Source organism: Sciurus carolinensis, chromosome 13, assembly GCF_902686445.1.
Source record: "Sciurus carolinensis chromosome 13, mSciCar1.2, whole genome shotgun sequence".
Lineage (NCBI taxonomy): Eukaryota > Metazoa > Chordata > Mammalia > Rodentia > Sciuridae > Sciurus > Sciurus carolinensis.
This window is the reverse complement of record NC_062225.1, coordinates 1,653,058-1,680,585: the sequence shown is the minus strand read 5'-3', so window position 1 is coordinate 1,680,585 and position 27,528 is coordinate 1,653,058. Positions and strand designations below refer to the sequence as shown.

The window sequence follows — 27,528 nt, the reverse complement described above, 5'->3', positions numbered from 1 at the left end:
AATAGTTTTAATGAGGAATAATGTGCTCCTATCAAACTTCTAACCAAGTGGGAAACGGCTGTTTTTAAGACTCAGATGAAGGCAGTGACGGTGTTCGGCAGGAAGCCGGGGCAGTCCTGCTCCCCGTTCACTCTGCAGCCTGACCTGGCAGGAATCAAGACGCGCACAAGTCTGACAGTCAGAGCTCCAGCCTCCAAAGAGGGTCAGCCGAGCGCAGGCTGCTCCAGCACCGTGGGGTCGCACCAGGGAGAGCAGGGCCTGGGGAGGACGACGGCAGAGCAGAGTCCCTCCAGGCCCATCAGGAATCGTCGCCACACTGGCTGCGGCCTTTTCCCACCTGCAAACTGGACTCTGGACAGTTCACTGCGATTAGGCAGCAGGGGCAATAACGGGAAAGCCAGCCTCTGTCCTGCTGCTCACGGCCTCTGGGACTGAGGAGGGTGTGACCAGCAGAACACCTGGACGTGCACAGCTGCTGGGCTGTGTTGCCTCCTGGAGAGATACGGAGTCACCCCTGCTGACGAGGCTGCGGAGGACACTTCCCTGATGCCAAGCTGGATCAGAAACAAAGGACGCATGAAACAAGTCTTTGGCTCAAGATTTCATGAGTGAATTCCACCCCTTATCTGATGAAAACTGGATGAGAAAATTCCTACTTGCTATAAATTCTACAGCCAAGACAATGAGTCAAAATGGCACCATAATGTTTTATTTCAATCTTCAAACAACAGAAGAGGCGACGACCTCTGACACCAAACCATGCAAGTAACAAGAAACATTAAAATATCAACAAAAAGAGAGTCACGAAAAACAAGAGCTTCACGTTTCACAGCAGTGTGTGGGGAGTGACTGGCAAGCGACTCTGGCCCAGGCTCCAACACCAGGGTCTCAGGCTACCCCGGCCCAGGCAAGTGCCCTCCCTCCTGGTGGACACACGTCACACTGCTCCACCGACAGACTGCTGTAGCCCTGATTAAAATGTCGCTAAGTACTGTGCGTGATCACCATGAAAACCACCTACAAACGAAACAGCAGCAGAGAGTAAACAGTTTCCCGTAAGGCATCAGGTCGCTGCTGGCTGGCCCTTCATCTCACCAGCAGAAAGGAAAGTTCGGATTTCACTTCTCAGCAAACCCAATACTCAGAAGCTGAACCAGCAGGCTCAAGTCAAAGGCTTCACAGGTAGCCCCGCCCATCTCTCTCTCTCTCTCTCTTTTTTTTTTTTGGTAAATGTTTCATATAAAACATGAAATCAAATTCAACTTTATTTTAAAAAATGAATTTTTAATAGTAAAAATATATATGTTTAAATTTCTCTTTTTAAAAAGACATATAATGACGACACTTAAGAAGACTGGATTTAACTGCCCCCACCTCCACGTGGCCAGCTGACCACCCTGGCACGGATACGTTAAGGCAAAGGCTCCAGGAGAGGCGGTCCCCTGCGCGGGCTGGAGACGGGTGAGCACACTTCCTGCAGCGTCAGCAGAAAGGCTTCTCCCTCATGCTCACCGAGCCGTCCTGCATCCCAAAGTAGACCCTCTCGGCCATGTTGATGAAGAGGCCCGTGTCCACCACGCCTGCAGGACAAAGGACAGAAAGAAGCCCGAGTACTGTGTGTGCTCACAACTCCCCAGTGCAGCACAGCCTCAGGGCCCTCAGGACGGGGAAGCAAAGGACGCCAGCAGCAGCAAAGGACGAGGACAGTCCTCCTCTCCAGGGAGGCAGTGAGGGCTCGCAGACCCCTCTTCCCCTGCACTGTGGCCTGCTTTCTGTCCCCAGATGTGCCCTGGGGCCTTTGCTCATGCTGCTCCTCTGCCTGGCTGGTCACTGCTGGAGCTTCCGGGGGCTGCTCCTCTGTCTTCAGACACATCAGCTGACAGGCCCTCCCCTAGAGACACCGTCTGGGACCACCTAAGCAGCCACCGCTCCCAGGTGTGTGATCAACTACCAGCACCGAAGCTCTCCTCAGAGGGGGAGGAGGCATCTGCAAGACACACTGTCAGAAGAACCATCTCAGGTTCCACTGGAAGAAAAAAGGCAGAGGCCACAAAGTGCTGACGGGCCAGGGACACGTACTGTCCCAACAGCTAGCCTCTCCAGGCCACCTCCTCACTCACTGTAAGTTCCAACAGAGGTCCGACCTTCTCCAGGACGCAGCTTCTACATGTTCAGGAGAGCAAAGACAGAGAAAATGTCCTCACAATGGGCACCTGCAAGTCTCACTGAGGTAAGCCACGGCCCGAGCGGGACAAGAGAGCCCCCTAGTGGGCACCATGAGCTCTTTCACCCGACCCCTGGTGAGTCTGCATCATCCTTGGGAATGGATTCTCCTGGTTAAGCAGTACCTCGACATCACCCCCTTCTCCTGCCTTCTTGGCTCTCAGCTCTTCCATTAAAGAGATAACACTAAGCAGAGTGAGTATAATTCAACTCATGTTTCTGACTTAAAAAATCCAGCCAAGAGAAGATGAAGACAGAGCCGAGGGGAAGCGAAGAATCCGCTTCTCTTATCACTCACATACGTTCACCCCACTACTGTTTCCGAGTGGCATGGATAACTCAGACTCTGGTGTATCATTACAGTGAAGCTGGCATTCTTTCTCCCCAAGAACTTGTCCCCCCAACAAACACCTCCTTGGGTCTCCGCCCAGCGACCCCACAGGTAGCTACTGGCATCAGTCCTTCTTACAGAGGAAGGAACTGAGCACAGGTTTTGCCAGCAGTGCCAGGTTCACCCTGCTGAAGCACAGCGGGTGTGGACCCTCGCCCACGCCCTGCTCCAGAACCCACTCTCAGCCACTACACTGCGCTAAGCTGCCCCTTACTGCCGCGTGCACCATGACGCGGAATATTCCAGTTCTTCTTGGTCTCTCAATCTCTCTCCAATCTGCCTCCTCTTTTAATCTCTCACGCACACCTCCTCTTCCTGAACTAGGGCTCCAGTCTGATAACTCATCTCTACACGGCCCACGGGCTGTCACCCAGGGCCCCACCTGGCTCCTGTCCCGGCCTGCCACAAAGCCTGGCAGCCTGGCACTCAAGCAAGTGAGGCTCAAAGGTCAGGGTCGAGAGCAGGTGATCCAGGGCTCCTATCTTGGTGCTGCAGCTCTGGGTGAACCGCTCAACTCTGGCCCCTGTCCTCTCTGTAGCTACCTCGCCAAGTGGGGACTGAGGAGACTTCTCCCACCTGGCAAGTGTTGAGGTCAACCTGGACATCAGGTGAGGCACACGAAGAACTTCCCACTCTTCCAGGAGAAGCACCTTGTGCACACTGGGCCTGCTCTTCCTCTAGCAGAACCAGCACAAGCCACCCTGGCGTGCTTCCACGGAGCTCTGCCAGGTTTACCACAGCTCCCCTGGAGGACCCCATGTCCAACAGCATCCCCCAAAGAGCCACAGCATGCTGTCTGTGAGATGCAGCTGATGAATGCAGGTAAACTGAGTCATCGCCCTGACCACATAAGAGACCATAAAGCCAGAGGCTGCAGGCAAGCTCCTGGATGGACAGGCTCCACAGAAACGAGGGTCTTGTTTCCAGGCAGCCACTGCCACCAGCTGCAAGGCTCCCCCAACCCAAGCAGCCTGCAGAATGCACACAGAGCTGCTGCACAAGCAGCCACGACTCCTGGGCGGCAGAGGTGCTCCCGCTGAAACCCACAGGGCCTGGGGAAGCCTTCCTGCCAACAGGTCTCACAGAGCCCCCACCAGCAAGCCTCCTGCAGCCAGGGGAGAGGGCAGGCAGAGGGGCGCAGGAGGCCACCGAGGGGACAGAAGGGAGGGCAGGTGGAGGGGACAGTAGGGAAGGCACAGGTGGCCACGGAGGGGACAGTAGAGAGGGCACAGGTGGTCATGGAGGGGACAGGTATGGAGGGCACAGTAGGGAGGGCACAGGTGGTCATGGAGGGGACAGGTAGGGCAGAGTGGCCTCTGTCCACATACCTGGGGTCATTTTGATAGCTGTGTTCACTTCACTCCATTTGTGCACCTGGTCAAACTTCCAGTCCAGGATAAAATTGCCGTTATCCGTCACCACAGGACCCTAGAAAGTAAGTGCCACGCTGACCACATGTGAGGACAGAAGGAATGAAGGAGAGCAAGAGAGGTGACGGCCTAAGACAAGGTGCCGTGGGCTCCAACAGGCCTGGCCCCGTGCTCTCCAGAGGCAGCGCCGGAGAGTGGGCAGCAGGAGCTCTGCCGGCGGCACTGGGTGGCATCGCAATGCCACGTGGGCGCAGGACACAGGGAGCAGCCAGGCCTAGAGCATCCTTGGTGCAAGCAGAACGCCTGGCACCTCCCAGGCACAAGCTGGCAGGCCTCAGCTGTGGTGACGGTGAGCACCAGGAGTGGCCTGAAGCAGGACCCGGCCCCAAGAACCCCAGTGAAGACGCCAGCAGAGACGGGGCCAGAGGCCAAGCCGCAGGGGTAGTCTCAGTGCATTCACCAGGAAGGCAGGAGCACGCTAGGACACATGCTGAGAGCAGGGTCACGGAGGGCAGGCGGCGGGGCTGAGGGCAGCTGTGTGCTCCTCCCAGTCTCCACTCTGACACAGCGAGAGGGCCTGGACAACCACGGCGACGAGGACAGCGGAAGACAAAATAAAAACCACTGGGGGACGGCCCCAGAGCGTCTGGGCCGCCCAGACTCGCTACGTGCTGGCCTCCCTGTCAAGAGGGAAGAAGCTCTCCACAACCACTCCAGCAGACGGGGAAGCCGCTCAACTGGAGTGCACTCCTCAGGGGCCGGGTGTCCCGAACCCAAGAAAGTCTACCTCTTGTCACACCTGTCATACAGAGAGAGGAACTCTACACCACGGAGCCTGGAAAGCAGGCTGCACCTGGGGAGGAGGTCTTCCCATAGGCCACATGCCACACGGGTCGGAGCACCTGAGGGACGTCAGACCCACGGGGCAGAGAACCACTGCCTTCCTGCAGGGGATGTGCACCGCGTGAGTTTCGTCCTCATCTGCATGAGGCAATGTAGAGACTGTTGGGGCCGACGCCCCCAAAACAAGTTGAGTGAAACTAAAGCTCCACGCCAGGCACGGAGGTGCTCGGAGGCTGGGCCAGGAGGACCTCGAGTCCAAAGCCAGCCTCAGCTCCAGTGAGGAGTTCAGCAGCTCAGTGAGACCCTGTCTCTAAATAAAACACAGAACAGAGCTGGGGATGTAGCTCCGTGGTTGAGTGCCCCTGAATTCAATCCCTGGTACCAAAAAAATAAAATAAAATAAATAAAATAAAATGAAATGAAATAAATAAAATAAAGGATGACTAAATAAATTTAAAAAGCAGGCAAGTAGGCAAGCTCCAGGCCCAAATGGAGGAGAAAAAGACCACCCGAGAGCTATAAGTGCCTCCGGAAACCTCCGGGCCACTTACCGCCTTGTTGACAGCCATCCGAAGTTCAACCTCCCCACCAAACTTCCGGGTCACAGCCCGGCTCACTGGGACGTAGGCCATTGGGATGACCTCGATAGGAATTCCCTTGTGCCACTGTTCCCCAAGGGTCTTTGAATCTTTCCTGGAAGGAAAAGCCAAAAAAAAAAAAAGCACAATAAAATAAGTAAGCTCAATGCTACAAACCCAAAATTCAGGACTAGGTGAGGGAAGGACAAAAAGCAACTGGGGACAACACACGAGGGCCCCAAAGGCATTAGTTATTCCACTGTTTTAGGAGGCATTTGAATTAAGGTGACTAGAGGCCAACGAGATATGGCTGGCGTGTCCACTCCCAGTGCAGGTGCTCACCACACAAGCTCTTCCCAGAGCTGCAGGACTTCCTGAGTGTAACACAATTCCTCTCACCAACATGCTGTACCAGGGCCTCCTGCAGACCCGCAGATGCGGCGTCTGAGAGCCTGGTCAAAGACCGCACTGCGTGACTCACGCCTGTCAACCCTGACCCAGAGGAAGAGGGGTGCTGACTCATGGCACGGGCAGGGCTCTCCCTGCTCCCTGAGGCTCCCCTGAGGATAAGCTCTGCTGCAACAGGGTGACACAGGCCTCCCTCGCCTACCAGGCACACAGGAAATGGTGCAGGAGGCCGGGCTCAGGAGTGCGTGGCAGGTCAGCAGCACCCACCTTTGCACACAGGCAGGACACATGCTCCCAGAGACAGTGCCCTACGTCCTAGAGCAGCTCAGAGGCCAGGAAGGCCCCCTTCTCCATGAACCTCCTCCTTCACAGAGGGCAGAGGCTCGCCTGGCCTCCCTCCTCAGAGGGCTCAGAACGCTGGGTGCTGTACCTGAAGTCGGCGACCACGATGAAACGACTGGCATAGCCGGCCACGATCTTCTCCTGTGTCAGGCAGCCCCTGTGGTGGCAAGGGACACACGAGTGGGGCCAGGTAGAGCACCCCGGGAAGTAAGGTCAGCACGGGAATCCCAGGTCCCCAGTCCTGGCACGTCAAGAGCAGTTCCACTTCTGACTCAGAGCCACCCTCCACCCCATCAGGCTGCTGCTAGCAACCGGACTACAGAGAGGTCAGCCTGTGCCTGGGAGAACCCAGAGTGGGCACCGCTTCCATTCAGGCCAGGCGCAACCTAGAGAACCCAGAGCAGGCACTGCTTCCATTCAGGCCAGGTGCAACCTGGAGTACCCAGAGTGGACAACGCTTCCATTCAGGCCAGGTGCAACCTGGAGAACCCAGAGTGGACAACGCTTCCATTCAGGCCAGGCGCAACCTGGAGAACCCAGAGCGGGCACTGCTTCCATTCAGGCCAGGTGCAACCTGGAGAACCCAGAGCGGGCACTGCTTCCATTCAGGCCAGGTGCAACCTGGAGAACCCAGAGCGGGCACTGCTTCCCGTGCAGGACAGGCACAACCCCACCCAGAGGCACCTGGGAGGAGGCACCGCTGCCGGGGAGATGTCCTCTGTACCTTGCTAAGAAAGGCACCTTGAACAACCTGCCCTGTGACTAGGAAACAGTCAGGAGGGCGGAGTGGAGCCCTGGACACCGACCGCACCTCCACTGCTCACCAGCTGAATTACCTCACACTGACACGCAGGGAGGTAACACAACACATGGAGAGCCGAGACAGTGAAGCATGATTCAGAACAAACACAGAGACTACAACCATCTGCCTAACTGTTAAGAACCAGCAGAACAGGTCTTTACCTGTCCCACTCACATCCCCACCCCACAAACCAGCACTTCAGAAAAACCCAACAACTGTTTTCCAAATAAAGCAAAGGCTTTCCTAGCAGCTCACAAAGTCCGCACACTGTCTGCAGACCTAACAATCTAGACCAATAATATGCTAGTTTCGCCTGACAATTTAATTAAAGTCTGAATCAGAGGAGAAGACAGATACACAGAGAACCCACTAAGATGGGGTCATGTCCCTGAAGAGGCCCAGGTTCCAGACACCAGATGGACACTGATGACCAGAAATGCCAGGCTGGCTAGAAGGTCCCATGGCAACCACGTCCTGGTAGAAAGACAGGCTTGCACACATCACAGTGACAGCTTACTCTGCACTCCATCGCGCCTTGCCAAGGATTAACTGGCAGGCAGTCTTTAGCAAAGAAGTCCCCACGACACTCACCCACCGCCCTTGATGAGGTTGAGATCGGCATCTACTTCATCAGCTCCATCGATGGCGAGGTCGATCTGTGTTGCAGGAGGGAGACACAAAAACCGCTAAGAGCTCGAGCAGAGGTGCTGCACCAAGGCCAACCTGCAACAGCAGCCCATCAGCCAGAACTGGGACCCCACGCAGCCTCTCAAGAAGCTGAGGCTCCAAGACGTCAACAAGCCACTTCACGGGCCTGGGACGCACACCTTGGTTCAGCTCTCACCCAGGACACCACACTCGCTTTCTCAAGAACAGCCTCTGTGGACAACATGGACTCACGCAGAGCATGCATTCCAGTGTGGGTAACATCACTCCCTCCAAAGAAAAATGGCTGGGCGAGGGGGCGGGTGTTAAATTTGGGCCCTTCCAAAGGCCCCAAGTGCATCAGTACATCTGCAGTACTACATTCCATGGGGGAGTCAATAATGAAAACAAGAGCTGGGAAAAGCTGGCCGGAAGTTTTACCAAGGTGGGCAAAACCAGAAACTCCCAGTGGGTGGGATCACGCGAAGGGAGCTGCGGAAGCTGAGTGACGTTCACCACGCTCCTGGACCAGAAACACCGCGGCATCCCAACAGGCACCAAGCCCAGGCCTGGCCAGCCCCCTACCCACCCACGCCTCCTGGGCCAATGGAGTCACCCTCTGCCATCACTAAAGTCAAGGAGGCAGGACTCCTGGCCTCTCCCGGCGCTCTGCATGCACACGAGGCTTCAGAGAGCGGCGTGCAAGGACAGGTTTTGTTTGTGCTGCAGCTGCTGCCGTGGTTGGCGAGGCCAGGCGCGACACCACAGTGTCCTGCGGGGCACGGTGCTCCCATCCTTGCACACCCGTCTGCAGTGGCCACCGACAGTGCCCCCACCACGCCCCAGGGCTGGGCCAGGCTGCGCTGTGGCAACTCTTCTGCCCGGGCTCTGGACCCACCTTTGAGCAAGCCCGCTCCTCACAGCTGCTCAACAGCTGGCCCTGCCTGGGCCCCGCTCTGCCTGCAGACACTCCCAGCGAGCGCTCCCCCTTCTTACCAACCGAGGCCTTGCAGACGGGACTGCCAGGCCACATCCCGAGCCCGCTCACTTCTCCTGCTATGCACCCAGGAGCTTCATTTGCTCTGTCCAAACCAACCCAGAGAGCCTGGGCATTGTCCACCTGTGCGCACACACCCGGGGCTCCTACCCACCCCTCAGGGAGGGCTGCTCTGCCCCAGCAGCACAGCATTGCAGCTCAGCTCAACCTCTCCACCCCAGAACTCTTCCAACACTGTCAACCAAGAGGCACACGCCTGTTATCCCAGAGCCTCGGGAGGCTGAGGCAGGAGGACTGTTCAAATCCAGCCTCAGCAACTAGGGAGGCCCTACGTAACTTAGTAAGACCCAGTCTTAAAATAATAAATAAAAAGGGCTGGGGATATGGCTCATTAGTTAAGCACCCCTGGGTGGTTCAATCCCTGGTAAAAAAAAAAAAATCCTGCCCCCACCACCCGCCACCAAATAAAAGCAACTCTTCTAAGTTTAACACTGTTCTAAAGCCTGAGCTTTGGCTTTGCCACTTTCTACATACCTTAAGCATACTTTAACTTCCCCTCTCTGCCTTTTCACATCCATAAAGTGGGATAATCAAGCACCCTAGCGATCTTAACATAGAAACAGCCCTTAGCACAACACCTGGCACATGTTCAGAAAATGCCAGCCAGGAAGGCGTTCGAACTGCCTACTCTCATCAACTTCGGTCTCCTTCCTACCGTCTGTGTTAGTCTTCACCACAGTCCTTCACTTAGCGAGTTTTCAAATGTCCCTGGCTGCCACAGATGATGACATCCTCACTTAAGAGTCACGGGGCACAGGCTGCTCACTCCTGCACCTCTGTGCGAGAAAGGACTTTCAGGAAGCCCTGATCCAGCCCTGGGCTCGTCCTACTGCCCTCCACTGCGTTCGTGCTGAGCCCCCAGGGTAATTACAGGGAAACTAGCCTGCACTACCCCAGTACTAGACACCAACCACCTTCTCTACTATGACCCCAGCCAGGATTGACATTCAGATCCCAGGAAAAGTCGGCATGACTGACAACCTGGAGCCCATGAACAAGCAGCCACAAAGGAAACAGACACACTCTCTTACCTCTGGGTGTCGGTCCAGGTCACTGAGGGTTAGGCCATACTGCAGGATGAGCTGCCGGGCCTGGGGAGGACAGGACAAAGCACCCAAATCATTTACTTAGAACACACAGCAGATTCTCAGAACTCTTTTGGTTTAAGTGTCAAAAAGTGAGGCCTGACCCAGGCTCCCTCTCAAACCCTGACCTCCTACCAAAAGGCAGGAGAGCTAACCCTTCGAATGGCAAGACTAAGTGCTAATGCATCCTGGAGCTGGAAAAGGGCAGAGGACACTAAAGGCTTGACTCCAGCGCAGAGCTAAGGGCTCCTTCTCACTGACGGGCTGCATGAAATTAAACCAGTCTCCTGAAACTGCTGGCAGAGCAGATCACAAACAAACCCCTACAATAAGATCCAAATCCACAAAATACTAGGAAAGTTTTCAGAACAATCCAATTTATGAAAAAAGAAGATTACGATGAGTTGACAGAGTGATCTCCAAGTCATACAAGAGCATGTCAAGTAAACCCAGGCAAAAGAGCACGCGCACTCAGAAGAGCGTGTGGGTGAGACTTCAGGAATGGCCAGCAAGGATCTCGGCAACAGCAGAGGAGCAGAGGAGGACAGCTTTGAGATGCTGTGAAGAAAGCACCATTTGCTTCAAAGGCTTACCTTCAGGTGACCTTTCAAAAGGCCAAGAAAAGGGGAGAGCAGTGGTCACTGCCACCACACAGCCTACTAAGATAAAAGTGCTGTGAAGCTTCCAACAGGCCACCAGAACCAGGTATGAGGGCTTGTGTTCACATGACTGCTGACCACACAGGGAAACCAGGGACGGACACGTTGCTCAAAGGCATCCCTTCAACGTGTTCTCTGGTAAAAGTGAAGAGCACCTACCATTCAGATGCAGAGAAGGGACCCATGCACTCTTGGGAGGAGTGAACGTTAGCACAGCGCTATCGACAGCAGTGTGCAGGCTCCTCCAGAGACCAAGAACAGGACGACGGCCCAGCCACCAGCCAGGCCTGTGCCCAGGAGGGAGCCACACACACAGCCCAGCCAGGTCTGTGCCCAGGACGGAGCCACACACACAGCCCAGCCAGGTCTGTGCCCAGGAGGGAGCCACACACACAGCCCAGCCAGGTCTGTGCCCAGGAGGGAGCCACACACACAGCCCAGCCAGGTCTGTGCCCAGGAGGGAGCCACACACACAGCCCAGCCAGGTCTGTCCCCAGGAGGGAGCCACACACACAGCCCAGCCAGGTCTGTCCCCAGGAGGGAGCCACACACGCAGCCCAGCCAGGTCTGTGCCCAGGAGGGAGCCACACAGCCCAGCCAGGTCTGTGCCCAGGAGGGAGCCACACAGCCCAGCCAGGTCTGTGCCCAGGAGGGAGCCACACACACAGCCCAGCCAGGTCTGTGCCCAGGACAGAGCCACACACACAGCCCAGCCAGGTCTGTGCCCAGGAGGGAGCCACACAGCCCAGCCAGGTCTGAGCCCAGGAGGGAGCCACACACACAACCCAGCCAGGTCTGTGCCCAGGAGGGAGCCACACAGCCCTGCAGTCCACACCCACCACAGCACTCTCACCAGAATCACGACACAGACTCCACCTGTGCGTCCGACAAGCAGGAACCGGGAAGAGAACATGGCACAGAACATCAACTGGCCATGAAGAAGGAAGGAAATTCTTCTTGCTATGGCAACACGGATGGACTGCTGGGCGCCATGTTAAGTGAAATCACCAGGCACAGAGGGACAGGGGTCTCAAGTTCTCATCAGGGGAAAGCTACAAAGCTGGCTTCAGATGGACTTAGCTAAACCTTGAAAGAACTAATGCCAACACTTCTCAAATTATTCCACGAAATAGAAAGGGATGGAAGACTTCTAAATTTGTTCTATAAGCCATATTACAGTCATACCAACCCAATAAAACACATCAAGAAAATTACAGACAAATGTCCCTGAAGAACCCAGATGCAAAAACGCTTGATATTAGCAAACTGCATTTAAACACATATTAAGATTACTACATTACAACCACGATGTTTTTATTCCAGAGAAGTAAGGATGGTTTAACACATGAAAAACAATAAATACAATTAATCAAATAAACAGGATTAAGGACAAAAATCACTTGGTCATCTCAACAAATGCAGAGAAGGCCTTGGACAAAATACAGCACCCATTGATGACCCAAAAAAATAAATAAATAAACACATAAACACACAGACACACACACACACACACACACACACACACACACACACACAGGAAGAAACCAGGGATAGAGAGACCCTATTTCAATATAATGAAGGCAACATATGAAAAGCCCAAAGTCAACCTCACAATAAAGGGGAAAACGTAAAGTTCTTTGACTTAGTGGGCGATGGTTCTAGTGAACGGTAGGAGCTCCTCCAAGTGGCCTTAAGATCCTCGTCAGGGAATCCTGACATCTGTCACATCACAACCTCGTCTGCTAACTGCCTCATGGAAGTGGAGAATTTCCTAGTTCTGGATGTGATGAGAGATTCCCAGTTGACATCTGGACACCTGGAGCCTCAGGAGAACCTGGACTTATCTAACCTTGTCAGTGTGCTTCCTCCTGCCAGGCTCTGCTCAGAGAAGTCAGGGTACCACCCTGTGCCACCAGGTAGGGACAGGAGTCCGGGTGCACAGGAGGCTGCTCTGTACTGCTGGGCAGAGGTGAACATCCAACTCCCAAGAGGCCTCTGCTGGCCACTCCTCAGTGCAGAAGGCAGGGGTGCACTGCTACTTCCTGCGGGGCTTCACTGGCACCAAGGTGGGCTGGCCTCCTGGCCAGTGGGCAGGGTCCTGACCCTCCTCCCGGCCTCCTCCACCACCACCCCTGCAGAAGGGGGCACCCTGTCAGCACAGGATGGTGGAGGTCCTGGCCGCCCACATGGTCCCTGACTCTGCAGGGCACAGGGACAGGACACAGGCCTCCTCACAGCCCAGGATACTACCCGCCGCCCCTCTGCCAGCCCACAGAGAGATTGGCTCTCTGCCACAGCCTGGGGTTCCCACCATGGGTATCCATGGGGTTGGACTGACACAGTCCCCGTCTAAAAGCTTCCCATTTTCCCAATTGCCATTCCATGTCTCTGGGCAGAGAACCACTCGTGCTGGGCTTCTGGTCTGTGCCCAGGGTGTTCCTGGGTGGCCACCTCCCCAGCACTGAGATGCCTTCGGCCCCATGGTTCCCTGTGTCCTCACTGGTCTGACCTCCCACTTCCTGGAGCCCCCGTGTTTGCTGCCTGCCTGATGCTCCACTATGGGAGGAGTGGGCAGCTACAGAAGACCAGCAAGGAGCATGGCCAGCAGGCAGAAAGTCAGTGGTCCAAGGACGCACTTCTAAGTGTGGCTAACCAGTGAGGACACCAGAGCAGCGAGGGGCTTCACACGTTCAAGTTTCTCTATTTCCATAGCAAAAGCTGATGGCACCCTATATTTACTGAGCACCCATGGGTGTCTGAGCAGAAAGCAGGACTCCCTTCCCAGGAGCTCAGCCCCCGGCCACTCGGGGGCAGAGTCCAGAAGCAGCAGCCCGGCCTGGGCCTCCTGGTGGACAGGATCCTCCTGAGGAGCCCTGGGTGGCATTGGATGACCCCAAACTGCTGTTCTTCATGCAGCATCAACTTCTTAATAATTAAATATTCTGCTGCAAGCACTGCTGTGATCCCAAAGGCTTGGTCCCTGTCTCCGCTGCCACTCCCACAGCAAGGACAAGGTTTTGAGAAAAAGACACAGGTTTTATTATTTGATAGCAAAGGAGAAACAGGTTGAGAACATGGAAGATTTGGTCACTACACCCCAGGTCCTCAGCTCAAGACTTAGAAAGCAGGAAGACTGCCCCTCAGAAAGGTGGCGACTCAGGGAAATCACTGGAACTCAAACCCGGACAGCAAACTAATCCTGAAAACACAGAAAGCCAGACACGTTGATCATAATATTAGGAATAACAGGATCCATGCCACCAGCACACTGCTGAGGGGAAGGGAACACAGGCAGACAGGGAAGCAGGTGACTAAAACTGGCTTGCAGCCAGGCATAGTGGTGCACACCTATAATCCCAGCAGCTCAGGAGGCTGAGACAGGAGGATCACAAGTTCAAGGCCAGCCTCAGCAACTTAGCAAGGCCCTAAGCAACTCAGAGAGATCCTGTCTCAAAATAAAACAAGGGCTGGGGTGTGGCTCAGTGGTTGAGTGCCCTGGGTTCAACCCCTGGTACAAAATAAATAAAGAAGTAAAACCTGGCTTGGAGGAACCTGTGGAATAGGGAGGGACCCAGAGATGGTGGTGGGAGTGGCTGAGTGAAAAGCAGTGAGAATCGCTGGCCTGGGGCAGAGTTTGCCTGGAGTCACAGTCCCGGGGTGGGGACAGCAGGGAGCAGAGGCTGGAGGCTGGGGACTCAGGAAGGAAGCTGCCACCTGGCATGGGGTCCAGAGCGTGCCTGGACCAGGGTGACTGCAAAGGAGCAGGGAGGACCGTGCCCAGGTGGTACAGGCTGGGGACGCGAGGAGAGAGCCCCTTTGGTGCTGCTGTCCCATTCGGGCTCTGGGAAGGCGCCAGGAACCCATCAGACGACTGGCCCCCACTCCAGGTCTGGTCCTGGGTGACAGGATGAGGTGGGCGATGGGAAGCCTGTCAGGTTTAGACCCCTCAGTCTAGCAGGGGTAGCTGCAGGAGGCCCTGAGGCTGGAGCGTCCAGCAAAGACTGGCCCCAGCCCCAGCCACAGGGGGTATGGGTCAGACCTCGCCCACCAACCGAGTCCCGAGCATCGGCCAGGACGGACCCCGCATGGGAACTTACAGCAGACTTGAGCACCAGTCACCTAGGGAGCTCAGCCCCAGACCAGGCTTCACCAGCCGGCGTGTGCACACCACCCAGCTGCCAGCCTCCCCATCCTGCGCTGGGAGACGGAGGCCCAGTGACCACAGCCAGCACAAATCCTGGCCACAGTGGCTGGCAGCTTGGGGAGGCACCGAAGATGCTGGACTTGGCAGCCCCAGCCCTCAACCAAGGGTCACAGGGCCCTAAGCCAAATGCACAGAATGAAATCCATCCTTGCCACTTCTGACCACCTCTGTGGAATCCAGCCCAGTTTGTGTCTCTTTGAGAACTCTTCCCCAATTCTCCTTCCTTCTGTTTTATTATGATATTTTATTTTATACTGCTTTTTAGTGCTTATATTTTTAAATTTTTATTATTTTGTTTTACTTTTGTCCATTCTGCATGATTATATATGTGTGCACATAGGTCTTTGTGTGCACATGCTCTGTGTGCATGGATTATAATATACAAATATAAATATGCACACACACACAAATATGGAATTTTTCATTTTAATTGCTCTCTTCTTCGCTCATTTATTATCTAGCCTTAGTTTGACTTTGATGGGGTGAAAATTCAGCAAAGTAGTAGGATACAAGATCAATACCAAGAAATCACTAGCCTCCTATACTCCAAGAGCGATTCTGCTGAGGAAGAAATCAGGAAAACCATCCATTTACAACAATCTCAAAAAAATAAAATACTCTGGGAATAATCTAACCAAGGAGGTGAAAAACCTATACAGTGAAAGGTACGGACTACTGAAGAAAAGAAAAAAATTGAAGAGGACTTTAGAAGATGCAAAGAACCACCCATGTTCTTGGATAGGCAGAATTAATATGGTCAAAATGGCCATATGACCAAAATGAATGTACAGATTCAATGCGATCGCATCAAAATACCAATGACATTCTTCATAAAATTAGAAAAAATGTCTCTCGAATTCTAAAACGAAGTCTCAAAAGTAAAAATAAAATACCAAGACCCTGCATTCACAAGAAATGGGCCTCATCTGGTATTTGGAGCTAAACAAACTATAAAAAATATTTTAAAGGATAAGAAAGATAATAGGAGAAATTTGAACCTTAGATTTTTATTTGATGCTATTGAAGAGTAACTGATGTTCTTAGTAGTGTTGTGATGTTTAAAAGATCCCTTTTTAGAGATACATAATGAAGAATATAAAATGAAATGATATTATACCTGAAATTTATTTCAAAGTAATTGGGTATAGAGATATGGGGTACAGGTGAAACCCGGAAGTTCATTTATTTTTCTTCATCATTTTTCAAGTCTGAAATTTTCCAAAATAAAAAGATAAAATAGAATGATGGCTATAGAAACCTTGTTTTGCTTTGTTCAATGTATAATTAAAGAGGAAGATAACAAGAATGAAGGCTACTACTGGATTATTTTTCAGTTCCTCCATGTGTCCCAAAGCCAGCCTAATGCCAGACCCCAAGCTAGTATTCGTGCCTTCGGGTAGTCCCACAGCATCTGTGTGACCAACGGCAGAAGATTGTCACTTCTAAGATTCATTTATGAACAACGCGGCAGGGCAGGGTAGCAATGGAGGTGGCACGCACACATACATTGTATTTTAAACCTGATCATTAACACACGCATCACATTATATATACATTTATGTACAAATACCATGTGTCAATCATAAAAACTGAAACAGTAAAAGCCACAACAAATTTAAAAGTCTTAAATAGCTTCATTTGCGATTCTAGAAATCAAGCAACACTTCATTCCATCAAATATGAGTGTTTCAATGAGTTGAGCAGAGGAGGTTGGTTTCTGCAGATGGGTAAAGACTAAAGAAAGCAGAAACGAAGAACAAAAGGCAGACTGGTCACTTCAAGGTTCCTTTCCTTGTGAGTTAGCAGAAGAGAAAATGACAGGAGGAAGAGCTGCTTGGCTTCAAGCTAGGGGTTTGTCTAAGCAAAACAAGCTTCGTCTCACACCTCATCTTCACACCTGCTGAGGAACCTGGCTGTTACCTGTCCTGCTCACTTCTTGGAAGCTCAGCTAACTCAGCTTCAGTTTGGGGATGTGGAATATCAGTGTTAGTGACTTCATTCTGATTCTCGGCCTGATCTACTGGGGCACTGTGAGGAGTTTGTTAGGGTCTCCTGTAATTTTTATCTAACAACTGAAACCTGGCCCTGTACTGTGGCTTCAAGATCCCACTGGGCCAGGACACTTCAGTCCTGCTCTCAGCCGCAGGTCCCTCTACCCTCTACTCTACCTTCTCCCAACCTTTGACAGCTGAGCTGCCAAGACCACGAGTGACACAGCCTCACTTTTCCCGAGGATGACAGCTGAACTGTGTTCCCTCCAAAAAAGATTGGCTGGACCCTAACCCCTGGGCCCTTAGAAGGTGACCTTTCACAGGGAAGGATCTCACAGAGGCTATCGAGCTAAAACAAGGTCAGGAGAGGGAGCCCTCGTCCCGAAAGGGGAGACTGACAGAAACAGACACGCAGGGAGACCGGCACATGGGCACAAAGGCAGAGATCAACGTGAGGCACCTACAGGCCCAGGAACACAAACCACAGCCAGCGAACCTCCACAACGCTGAGAAAAGGCACAGGAACCCTCTCCTTCATGGCCTCAGAAGGGAACCCTGCCAACAACACCTTGACCGTGGACTTCAGGCCTCCAGGACCACAAGAAATCTCTGATTTTTAAGCCACTCAGTTTGCAGCAGCTGGTAACAGCAACCTCAGCAAACATCACCAAGTTCAACGTGACACACCAGCTCTGGGAGTACTGACCCATCACTGGCTCAGCTGGCATGCACAGCCTTGGGTACCCAACTGACAGCAGCACCTGCTGGTCACTGGACACTCCAGCTGGCAAGCCGAGGGTCTCCTGAAGGTGAGCAGAACATGCCCTGCCTCCTCCAGCTGGAGCTCAGAAGGCATGGAGCAGGAAGGCTAAGGATCAGCTGATGCTTCTGCAGAGAAGAGGAAGCGACGACGACTTTCACTGCAATCCCACAGCCACTGCCCCAAATACCTGTCGTCAGGGGCAGTGACACGAGCAGGCTAGTGCTTCTCTATTTTTTCATAAATTTCACAATAAAACCTGAAAACACTACATTTCCCTTTCTGCGACCTGAGGCAGGACTGAAGGCAGAGTGAATAATGAATGCTGGTCTGGGCTTGGGTCAGCTCTGGGTTGCAAAACCTTTATTTTCCTCTTCCAAAAGCCCTTAACTTTAAGAGAAAAACCTAACAAAATCATTTAAATCCCTTCACTTGTTTAAAAAAACATGGCATGAATGTCATGCTTTCCTTTCAACCATTTTGGGAGATTACTTTTGACTAAACACAATATAAGTTTGGGCTGGATGGGAGAAAGTAACTGAACAAGTGAATTTTTAACAGCCCTGTGAATGGTGAAAGACTCCTGTGCCACTATGTTCCAGCCTGGATAGACTGTTACCAATTATAACCACAGAACAGGTGAGTTAGGAAGACGTTATGCTAAAAAGAGGTACAAACTTTTAAAGACGGCAATCTGCATGTCTCTAGTTAGTTCAGCATCTTTCCAAAATTTCTTTGTAACTGCAAAAAAGAAATTTTTCTTAAATGCTTATATCTCACAGAAGAGGAAAAAACAATCTTTCAAAAGTTAGGTCACTGTGATGGTTGATTTTGACTGTCAACCTGACTTGTTCGAGGACAACCAAGAAATCTGGTAAATCACAGATGGGTGTGTCTGTGAGGGTGTTTCCAGAGATGGCTGGCATGTAGGTTTGTGAGCCGCGTGGGGAAGAGCTGCCTGGACAAGCCGATAGGCTGGGGGCCAGAAAGTGGCGGAACGGAAAGCTCAGGCTCACGTGCACTATCGACCCCTCTGGAGGTGTGTTTTCAGGCTACTGGTGTCACCTGTTGACAGCTCCTGGAATGTGGACTCGCACCTGTGGCTCACCAGGAGACTTCAGGCCTTTGTCCTGGGCCTGGGCCTGCACCACTGGCCTCTCTCCTTCAGAGGCTCCAGCTGACTGGACGGACCAGCTACTGCACTCCCTGGTTCTCCAGGCTACAGACAGCGGTGGTGGGAATATTCAGCCTCTGCCTGTGTAAGTAATCTAATAAATCCCTCTTAAAATTACATACTGTCTGTAGTTCTGTTCCTCAGAGAACCCTAATGCAGCCACTGATGGACAATGGCAAATGACAGAGGTAAAAAGAAATCCTAGGTCAGTACTGGAGAAGGCGCCAAGGCAATAAATCAAGATGGACGACCTCCACAGACTCAGAAAGCACTGTAACCAGGAACAAGAAGGTGGATGCAATGGCTGGGTGAAAAGGGAAGGCTGGCCAAAAGCTGGTCAAGAGCCTGCTGCAGCATAACCTCGCCCTACTCCCAAGCAGCATGCCAATTCTCAGGAGGAGGAAAATGGCTGGTCTGAGGACTGGGCACAGCCAAGGACAAGGGTGCTTCGTCAGCAAGCCTGCTGTAAACTCAACTCGTCACCCCTCTGGGGTCTGACTGGGTTGGCCCCTATGAGCCACCCTCCCTGTGACCTCGCATCCCCAGGAGCCTAGTCTTGGCTATTTCATGTGGTGGCTGAATGTTTCCAACAGAAAGAGGGGCCAAGCCCCAGTCCAAAGACTTTGGAACCTGCCGCTCACGAATCATGTACCATTAGCAAGCAAGTCACATGATCACTCCGGGTTCCAGGAGATACTGCACGATGTTACGGACACTTTGTCCCACCTACCACAGGTGCTACACCAAAAACAAGACGATCAAAAACATGGTTACATCCAGAATATTGCCAGGTATCTTCTAGTCTGCATCGCCTACCTGGCTGCCAGGACACCGGCAGACAAGCACATCCCTCCCAAAACGGCACTGGGTCACCTTCTCGGGGAAATCAGTCAGCCAGAGGAAAGATGGACAATCTTCCTGGTGGCTGGATAGGCCTAGAGCAAAGACCACCCTCACCCCAAGGGCCTAATCAGCTTCTGAGTCTACTGCTCTTTAAGATGAGCAGAAAACTAAGAAACACCAGGATAATTTTAAAAGACCAGAATAATCCAACAATATTTTGGTTGTGTTCATTGTTAAAAGACTATGTGTCAAACTCAGAACTATTACACACTATAAAGGGTGAATTTTACTGTACATAAATTTTACCTTCCACAAACTGGGAAAAATAACTAAGGAAAATATTCCTTACAAGAAGGAATATTTTAAAAATATATATCATTAACATCTTCAGAGAAATTGGGAAAAAAAAGACAACTTAAAGAAAACAAGAGTCCTCGGAAATTAAATATGAGAACTTCCTGAAAGACTAATAAAGGGTTTGGAAAAGACAAGGCTAAAAGTAGAGTTCCAGAAGGAAACCGGAAGCCAGTCCACAAACCCTGAGGCACAGAAAGGGCCCAGAAGCAGAGGCTAGAAAAACAGGAAAGAGAAACTAAGAACAGGGAGGAACCCCGAACCTGAAGTGCGCATCTGCAGAGGCCTGCTCCCCCGAGTGCTGCGCAGCAGGACCTCGGGGTCCTCAGAGCTCTAGGGAGAGGAAACATCCACGCGGCTCATGGATCTGAGAGGACGAAAAGGGCGTTTCAGACGAAGGTTCACACATTCAAATGGCGGGGAGCTTCTCAAACCAAACTAAAAAATGAAAGAAATGCTTCAAGATCCTAAGGAATCACGGAACAGACTTCTCTGTGGAGCTTCAAGATCCTAAGGAATCACGGAACAGACTTCTCTGTGGAGCTTCAAGATCCTAAGGAATCACGGAACAGACTTCTCTGTGGAGCTTCAAGATCCTAAGGAATCACGGAACAGACTTCTGTGGAGCTGGCTGTGCGGCTGTGAGGTGCCCCTCTCCCCGCCACCGTCCCAAGTCTGCTCTGCCCTTATCTTTCCGTGTATGCAACCTGCTGCACTGCCTTCCTCCTCCAGCTCCCACTGTTTGATGAAGAAAGCACCTTCAATGTGGAATCAAAATACTGTACTTGCATTACTAACACCCTGCTTGATTCCTTTCAGACTGTTTTTCTCATGCATAAATGGGCGTAAGACTCTTTGAAAACAGAGCTCTCCAGATACCTCATGGTGCCTGACGCAAGGCACACTGAAACATGTTTAGGGCAAATGAATGCATCCAAAACCACCCCGCCAGAGAGCAACCCTGGCTCAACCAACTCCTCTCCTGCCCCTGCAGAGCCACCCTAATGGGCGACAGAGCCACAGGTCCCCATCTCAGGGAATCAGAAGATGGAGCAGCAGCTGCCCAGATGGCAAGAGAAAAGCAGGACATACCTGGAATGAAGTAGGAATACAGACGAGGCTCAAATTCTCCTGTTTCACTCTTTCAGCTGTGGAGACAAAAGCTATATTGGGGTTTTCCACTCTCCTCCCCTTTATTTTTCTGGCTACACGTGCATTTGCTCAAATCCCACAGAAAGCAAAAGGCCTCTCTGCCACTGAGAACTGCCCTCTATTCTGTGTCCCTGGCCCTGGTTAGGATGCTGGTGGCTCTCACCTCATGCATCAGAAGACAGGGAGGTGAGTGCTAAGCACAGGAGTGATGTCTCGCTTGCTGTTCTTATGAACCTAGCAATACACTAAGAACTCTGCATAACAAGCTCTACAATTCCTACAGCCCAAAAGGTGAGTTACAATTGTTATCCTACTTTACAGATGAGGAAAGTGAGGCATGCAGAGGCAAAGCAACTTGATAGCTACACCACTCCCCAGTAGATGGGTCACAACCCCAGGCAGGCTAGTTCCAATCTTAACAACTGCCTTTTCCAGGGAAAAGTCAGAACTTCACTTTGCATTTAATAAAAAATAGAATTAACTGAAGGCCCCATTTATTTTATTCATGTTTATTTATTCATTTTAAATTTTCAGGAAGTTTTTATAAAAGTCTTAAGAAAAACTGTCTTAATATCACAAGCATATTTAATCAAGTCCCTGATTCTTATGCCCTAAAATTCTCACAGGCTTGGCTAAGGTAGAAGGGCACACAGCACTCCACTTCCTGCTTGACAGGTAAGAAGGCCCTAAGAAGACACCACACTAATACCACAGCCACTTCTTAATGACAAAGTGAACTGGATTTTGCCTCCCCGGCCCTGCCCCTTGGCATCTAAGAGTCAGCCTTCAGGCACCTCCTGGGTTTTGTTCTCCAAACAGAGAGCAGAGCCACAGAACCTGCTGAGCAATCAGAGGCTTATCATTCCTGAGCCTTTCCTAAGTATGGACACAACCCCTCAGAGTGAAGTCAGCACTCACAGAAATTCCCTACCATCTGTAGGAGCCTCAGGTCCACTCCTGGGTCATGGACAGGGCAAAAGCACTCTGACCGCCACATGTTTGCCTGAGGGACTCCCGGGCTTCCGAGGAAGGCTCTACAGGGCTCCTGATGACAGTGCACCATCAAGCTGACTAAACCTTGGTTGGAACCTCTCCTAAGTCAGTTCCTCCCCTCCAGCTGAGCACAGTAAGTACGGCTAAGAGACCCCCAAAGATGCTGCAGAGGTCCTACAATCCCTCTCTCCAGAATAGACCAGAAACACTCAGGTGACCTCAAGCAAGCAGTGCCCTCTCCCCAGTTCTGCACTGCTAGAGTCAAGATGGGCAAGAGCCCAACCTGTCCAACCTGCCCAGCTCCCTTCCCTCCTCCAGCTCCCATCCATCACCACACACAGAGCATCAACAGAGAGTGTGAGCACATACCTATTCGCTGCACAGCATGGACAATTGTAGAGCCACTTCCAATTCCCAGCACTTGGTTATTCTGTCAAGAACAGGAAGATAAAACAAAATACATTAATACCATACTTTACTTCCTCTTCAGTCCACTTCCTATAGGTACAAAATTATAATGACCAATGATTTACCAACACAGGTGGCAAGGCAGGTACTCCACTGAACCGCAAAGTTACACTTGAGCCCAGAACCCGGTGTCCAGGGGCAATTATCAACAGAAGCCTCCTTTCATTGCTGACCCTACCAACATCACCACTCCTTCCCTACATTCTTTCCAGACAAAACAACTGCTCCTTATGCCGTACAGCAACTTTAGAGCAACTGAGGTTGGCCTCACTGAAATGGCCAACAGATAAACAGAAAGATTCTTGGCCAACCCCAGGGAGATAATCAGAAAGAAAAGGCCTGAGGCAGGGACAGGGGGTGCATAGCTGGCTTTTGTGGCTTCTCCCACAAGCTTAACGTCTGGAAGGAAAGGGACTAACCCCAGGCATTTTCAAGGTGGCAGCAGGAAACCTCAAAGACAACAGGCCCACCATTCAGCATGCTCTCAAAGAGAGCAAACAGTAAATCCAGGGGCCCCCATTCTGCATGAGTCTGCCTCAGAAAAATGGGAAGAGAACATGAGAAACTTCTCCATCTGCAACAGGAAGGAGGCGTAACAGATAGAGTACTTCCAAGAGCAAAAAATGACAAGGAACAGGCCTCCCGATACTGAGCCTGCCACCTTCAGAAAGGGCAAAGGTGAGCAGACCAGTCAGACCACAAAGAACAAAACAAGGCCAGGAACTAGAACAGTCAGGAACTCATATGCAGGTCGGTTCTTAAGCAACTTCCTGGGATCAACCTCCTGCCAGGTTACAGAAAAACAACCAACACCAAAGTGGGCTACCACTTAGGAGGTATCTACCAAGAAGACACAGCTGTTAACAGAGGTCGAACCCCAGCCATCCTATGACCACCTCAGAGAATATTTCAACACTGTAAGGAAAACACTGAAGACTCTGAAGTCAGCAATAGCTTACTACATAGCCTTTCAATGGAATGCTGGAATCCGCAATTATCTGACTAGGTGTGTGCCACGTGACAGTTCTGTGCAAACACTGTTAAGGAAAGTTAATAATCCTTGTCCACAGAAATGTGAATTAACTGCTCTGTGAGATGCAACCGTTTACATCCTACAGCTGCAATTCAATCAATTCTTTGCAATTTCATGTTACCATTTCTTGACTGCACATGTTTGCTCCAAGTTGGGCCTGCCTTATCCACAGAAGACTTCATCCCTCAAATTCTATGTAGTGATAGAAACCACCTTTATGCTCACAGACCAGAAGTCACCAAATGCTCTAAGGGGCTTGGGCCATCAGAGTTGGCTTGCAGACCCACCTGTGATGGTGCCTCAAGAAGACAATGCAGCCAATAAATCACTCAGCACCTGGGCAAAACCCAAAGGCAAGACAAGTAAATGAACATCACAGCAGTCCCGCAAGACGTCATACATAAAAACATTCAAAATGGCTAAAGATCCAACCTAGATGTCCTTCAATTGATGAATGGATAAAGAAACTGTGGTATATATATACAATGGAATATTACTCGGCCATAAAGAATAATAAAATTATGGCATTTGCAGGCAAATGGATGAAATTTGAGAATATCATGCTAAGTGAGATAAGCCAATCTCAAAAATCCAAAGGACGAATGATCTCGCTGATAAGCGGATGATGACATATAATGGGGGGGTGGGAGGGGGCAAGAATGGAGGAAGGAAGGACTGTGTAGAGGGAAAAGAGGGGTGGGGGGGAGGGAAAAATAATAGAATGAATCAGACATCATTACCCTATGTAAATGTATGACTACAAAAAAGGTATGCTGTTACTCCATGTACAAACAGAAACAACATGTATCCCATTTGTTTATATAAAAATAAATTAAAATTTAAAAAAAAATGGCTAAAGATCAACACATAGAAATCTTCAGTAATAAGAAAATGTCCTGACTTCCCAGCATCTAGGCAGGTCTAACCAGACCTTCACACTTGACCTATAGGCACAAACTCCAACTACACAGTAATTCAACTGCTAGATTCCTCATCACCAAGCTCAGTCCTACACTCACAGGTTTCCAACAGGCAGAGGCCCTAGGAGGAACTTGGGTCTATCAGACAAGCTCTGTACACGGCATTAGGAAGAGGACAGGAATTGCATGGCTCTGCCAAACTCAAAAGCTCTTAAACCACGTGTTCCTGCTACCTTGGACTCAAATAACTGGACCAGGAACCAGAGCCCTAGCCAAAGTCAGCCAGAGGCAGCACAACAGCAGAAGGTCCTTCTAATGATCAACACTACACCACAGGTCACATGAACAACTTCAGAACTCCACTCACCGCATCCAACGGGATGAGCCCAGAAATGCTGCTTTTGACCAACAGGAACCACACTGCCCATCAGCGTCTTCAAGCTAAACTAATCAAAAAACAAAGCCCAGGCTGCACAGAAAAGAAAGGGATGATGCTACAGACCTCTAGGAGAGCACAGTCCCATCCTGGGTTCTCCCAGAGACAGGCTTCAGCTAAGAATTCTCCGTGTTCTCCATCTACCCAGAAGTGAACAGTTACCACACTGGAATACTAATAGGCTAAGGGGACTAAAAGCCACCAATAACCCCACAACCTACATATTTGTGTGCACACTCAACCCAATTCACTAACATTTGCTGGCAGGCCTCACGGTGGCCAAGGCTGAATACTGATAAGATAACTCTTCTCTAGGAGCTTCCCCTTTAGGGGGTTGGGAGGGACAATCACAGAGATGACTAGAACATAAGCTGCCACCAACTTAAAGCACCTACGAGATAAAAAGAACACAGCAGAGAATGCTTCCTCTCCTTAGAAAGCTAACACAACATGATTCTAACAGGTGCTTCCAAAAGGCCCAGGGAGAGCTCCCCAGGCCTGCCCATTAACTTTATTAAATGATGTGGCTGGAATCCATGGCTTGGGGGCTCTAACCTAATAATGAGGGCTTGCAGATTTTTATTAGCCAAATAATGTAACCATAAAACAAAAGTCAGGGAGACATGTGTAACCAAATATTAATGTAAATACATTAACAGATAACAAGACAATAGGGCTTGTCCAACTGTACGGGTTTCATTTCCCCATTGACAATTCACTTTATGTGGGTATTTTGAAATTTCAGCATAATATCCCAATTTTACAGCTGTGGCATTGTATCCTTTGAGCCAAATTACAGAGTTCACATTCTCTCACTCCCTGTAGAAATGCTACTGCTAACCGGACTTGCAATAAGCTACAGCAAGACAGGGCAGCCTGGGACCCGCTGAAGGGCCCGGGAACAGGAGTGACTTGGTTTGGCCATTTGTTCTACAGAACAGGCCAAACCACGGGCTGTCATACTGCCCCTCCCACCTAACCAGGCTGTAGTGAAGCTCAAAAGACTTTGCACAGAAAAGCATCCAAAAGCATAAAGAAGGCCCACCTGCGGAGCAAAGGAATCTGAGCGCCCTTCCTAAGAAGTGGGAAGCAGACGGCGAGCCAACAAGCCAGGAAGACTGCACCTGGCTCCAGCACAGCACCTAATTAAGGTAACTACCTTGACTGGGGACAGCAAGCCTGCGGAAATCGAGAGGCTGCACGGGCAGCTGCACACCTGTCACGAACGAACAGGGGTCACGACCTCGCCGAGGCGCCCGGCCGAACTCCGCGCAGCCCGCCCTGAGAGCAGCGTCCCGCAGAGCTCCGCGGCCGCCCGCCGGCTCGCCGTCCTCCCGCGAGCGCGCGCCGCTCCGGACGCCCGAGTCGGCGAGGGCGGAAGCCCCCGCGCCAGCCCGCGGCTCACCGTCGCCCCGCTGTAGATAAGCCGCAGCCTCCAACCTCCACCCCTCTATCAGGCGCCACCAGGCGCCACTCTGCAACCTGTTCCCGCGGGGCGAGTCTGGAGAGACCGACGGTCCGCACTCGCCCGCCGCCCGCGTCCGCGCGGCCCTCGGGAGCCGGGAGGGGTCCGGACGCGCCCTCGCCCGGTCCGCGCCACCAGCCCTCCCGCCGGAGCCGCTCACCCTCACGTGGTTCTCCACCGCCGCTCGGCCCGCCAGCCTCTTGGCCTCCTCGGCCTTGGACATGGTGGAGGCGGCGAGGCAGACGCCGTCGGAGTCCCGGCCGTTGGCGCCGCGGGCCCCGGGCAGTGCGCGCCCCGGCGGCCGCACGTGGGAGCCCGGGAGGGCCCAGCTGCTCCCGCCCCCGCCGGAGGCCGCGCCCCCGGCCCGCCCGGGCAGCGGGGCCAGGACCCGCCCGTAGAGGGTGCTGAAGGGCCCGGGGCGCTGCATCCCGACCGCGCTCCAGCCTCTGCCGCGGCCCCGCCCCCGGCTCCCCCGGAAGTCCGGTCGCTGCTGCGCACGGCCCGCGAGGCTGCGCGGGGCCTGCTGGGAAATGTGGTTCTGCGGCTTCCGGCCGCTGGCGCCCCGCCAGGTCCGCGGCCCACAACGCCCCGCGACTCGGGCGCGGTCGCGGGCGACGACTTCCTGCCGGGGCGGTGCCGTCACGCCGCCGCCGGAGGAACCCCGGGGCCTTCGGGAGCAGGAGCGCGGTGGCGGGCGCGCGCGCAGCGAGGGGGCGCAGCGAGGGGGCGCAGCCCTCCCGACCCGCGGTCCTCCGGCGCTGGCTCTGCCCCCGCGTCTGCCGCCGAACTGGGGCGCCCCGGGCGCGCGGGCCCTGGCCTGCTGCCCGCGCCGCGCGTCGCCTCGTCGTGCTCGTTGTTCGACGACTGTCCCCTGGGGCTGTCCCGGCCTCCTCCCGCCTGGAGAAGGACGTGTTTGAGGTCACACTTGAATCCTCGTGTTAGACCCAGTTCAGGTTCTGGCCAAGGTGCAGGACAGACTGACTACCTGGACTCTTGGTGATAGTGGCCTACAGAGTCGGAGGCCACCCGAAGTGAATTTGTGACCTTTTCTGTGTTTCCTTGGGCAGGGCTTTCCTTGTTCAGGCTTCTGAGCGTCCACTGGACGACGGTCATGGAGCCTGTGTTGGCCAATCTCTGCTTTACACTCACGGGAACACGCCTGAGGGCCTTTGAACCCCCTTAGCTGCTCCGCCAGCTGCATCTTATCAGCTGGGTGCCGCTCCTGAGGAGTCTGACGGTCCTACCTAAACTGGTTTTCCCACCCGTCTTTTATCACTTTACCCATGGTTTGTTTCCATCACAGAACTTTCCTTAGTCGTTTGTTTACTTGGT

At 52.4% G+C, this 27,528-nt stretch overlaps 1 protein-coding gene across 1 annotated transcript; it reads right to left on the bottom strand.

Annotated features, from left to right (window-relative positions):
* Window positions 1-699: 699 nt before the first annotated feature.
* Rpia (ribose 5-phosphate isomerase A) lies at window positions 700-26,655 on the bottom strand. Its single transcript, XM_047523566.1, has 9 exons — window positions 26,357-26,655; window positions 22,244-22,304; window positions 20,822-20,877; window positions 9,691-9,750; window positions 7,549-7,613; window positions 6,244-6,312; window positions 5,379-5,520; window positions 3,943-4,042; window positions 700-1,580 (listed from the first exon to the last, which is right to left on the bottom strand). The coding sequence occupies exons 1-9, from the start codon at window positions 26,621-26,623 to the stop codon at window positions 1,483-1,485; spliced, it is 918 nt and encodes a 305-aa protein (XP_047379522.1). The 5' UTR covers window positions 26,624-26,655; the 3' UTR covers window positions 700-1,482.
* Between the last annotated feature and the right edge of the window lie 873 nt (window positions 26,656-27,528).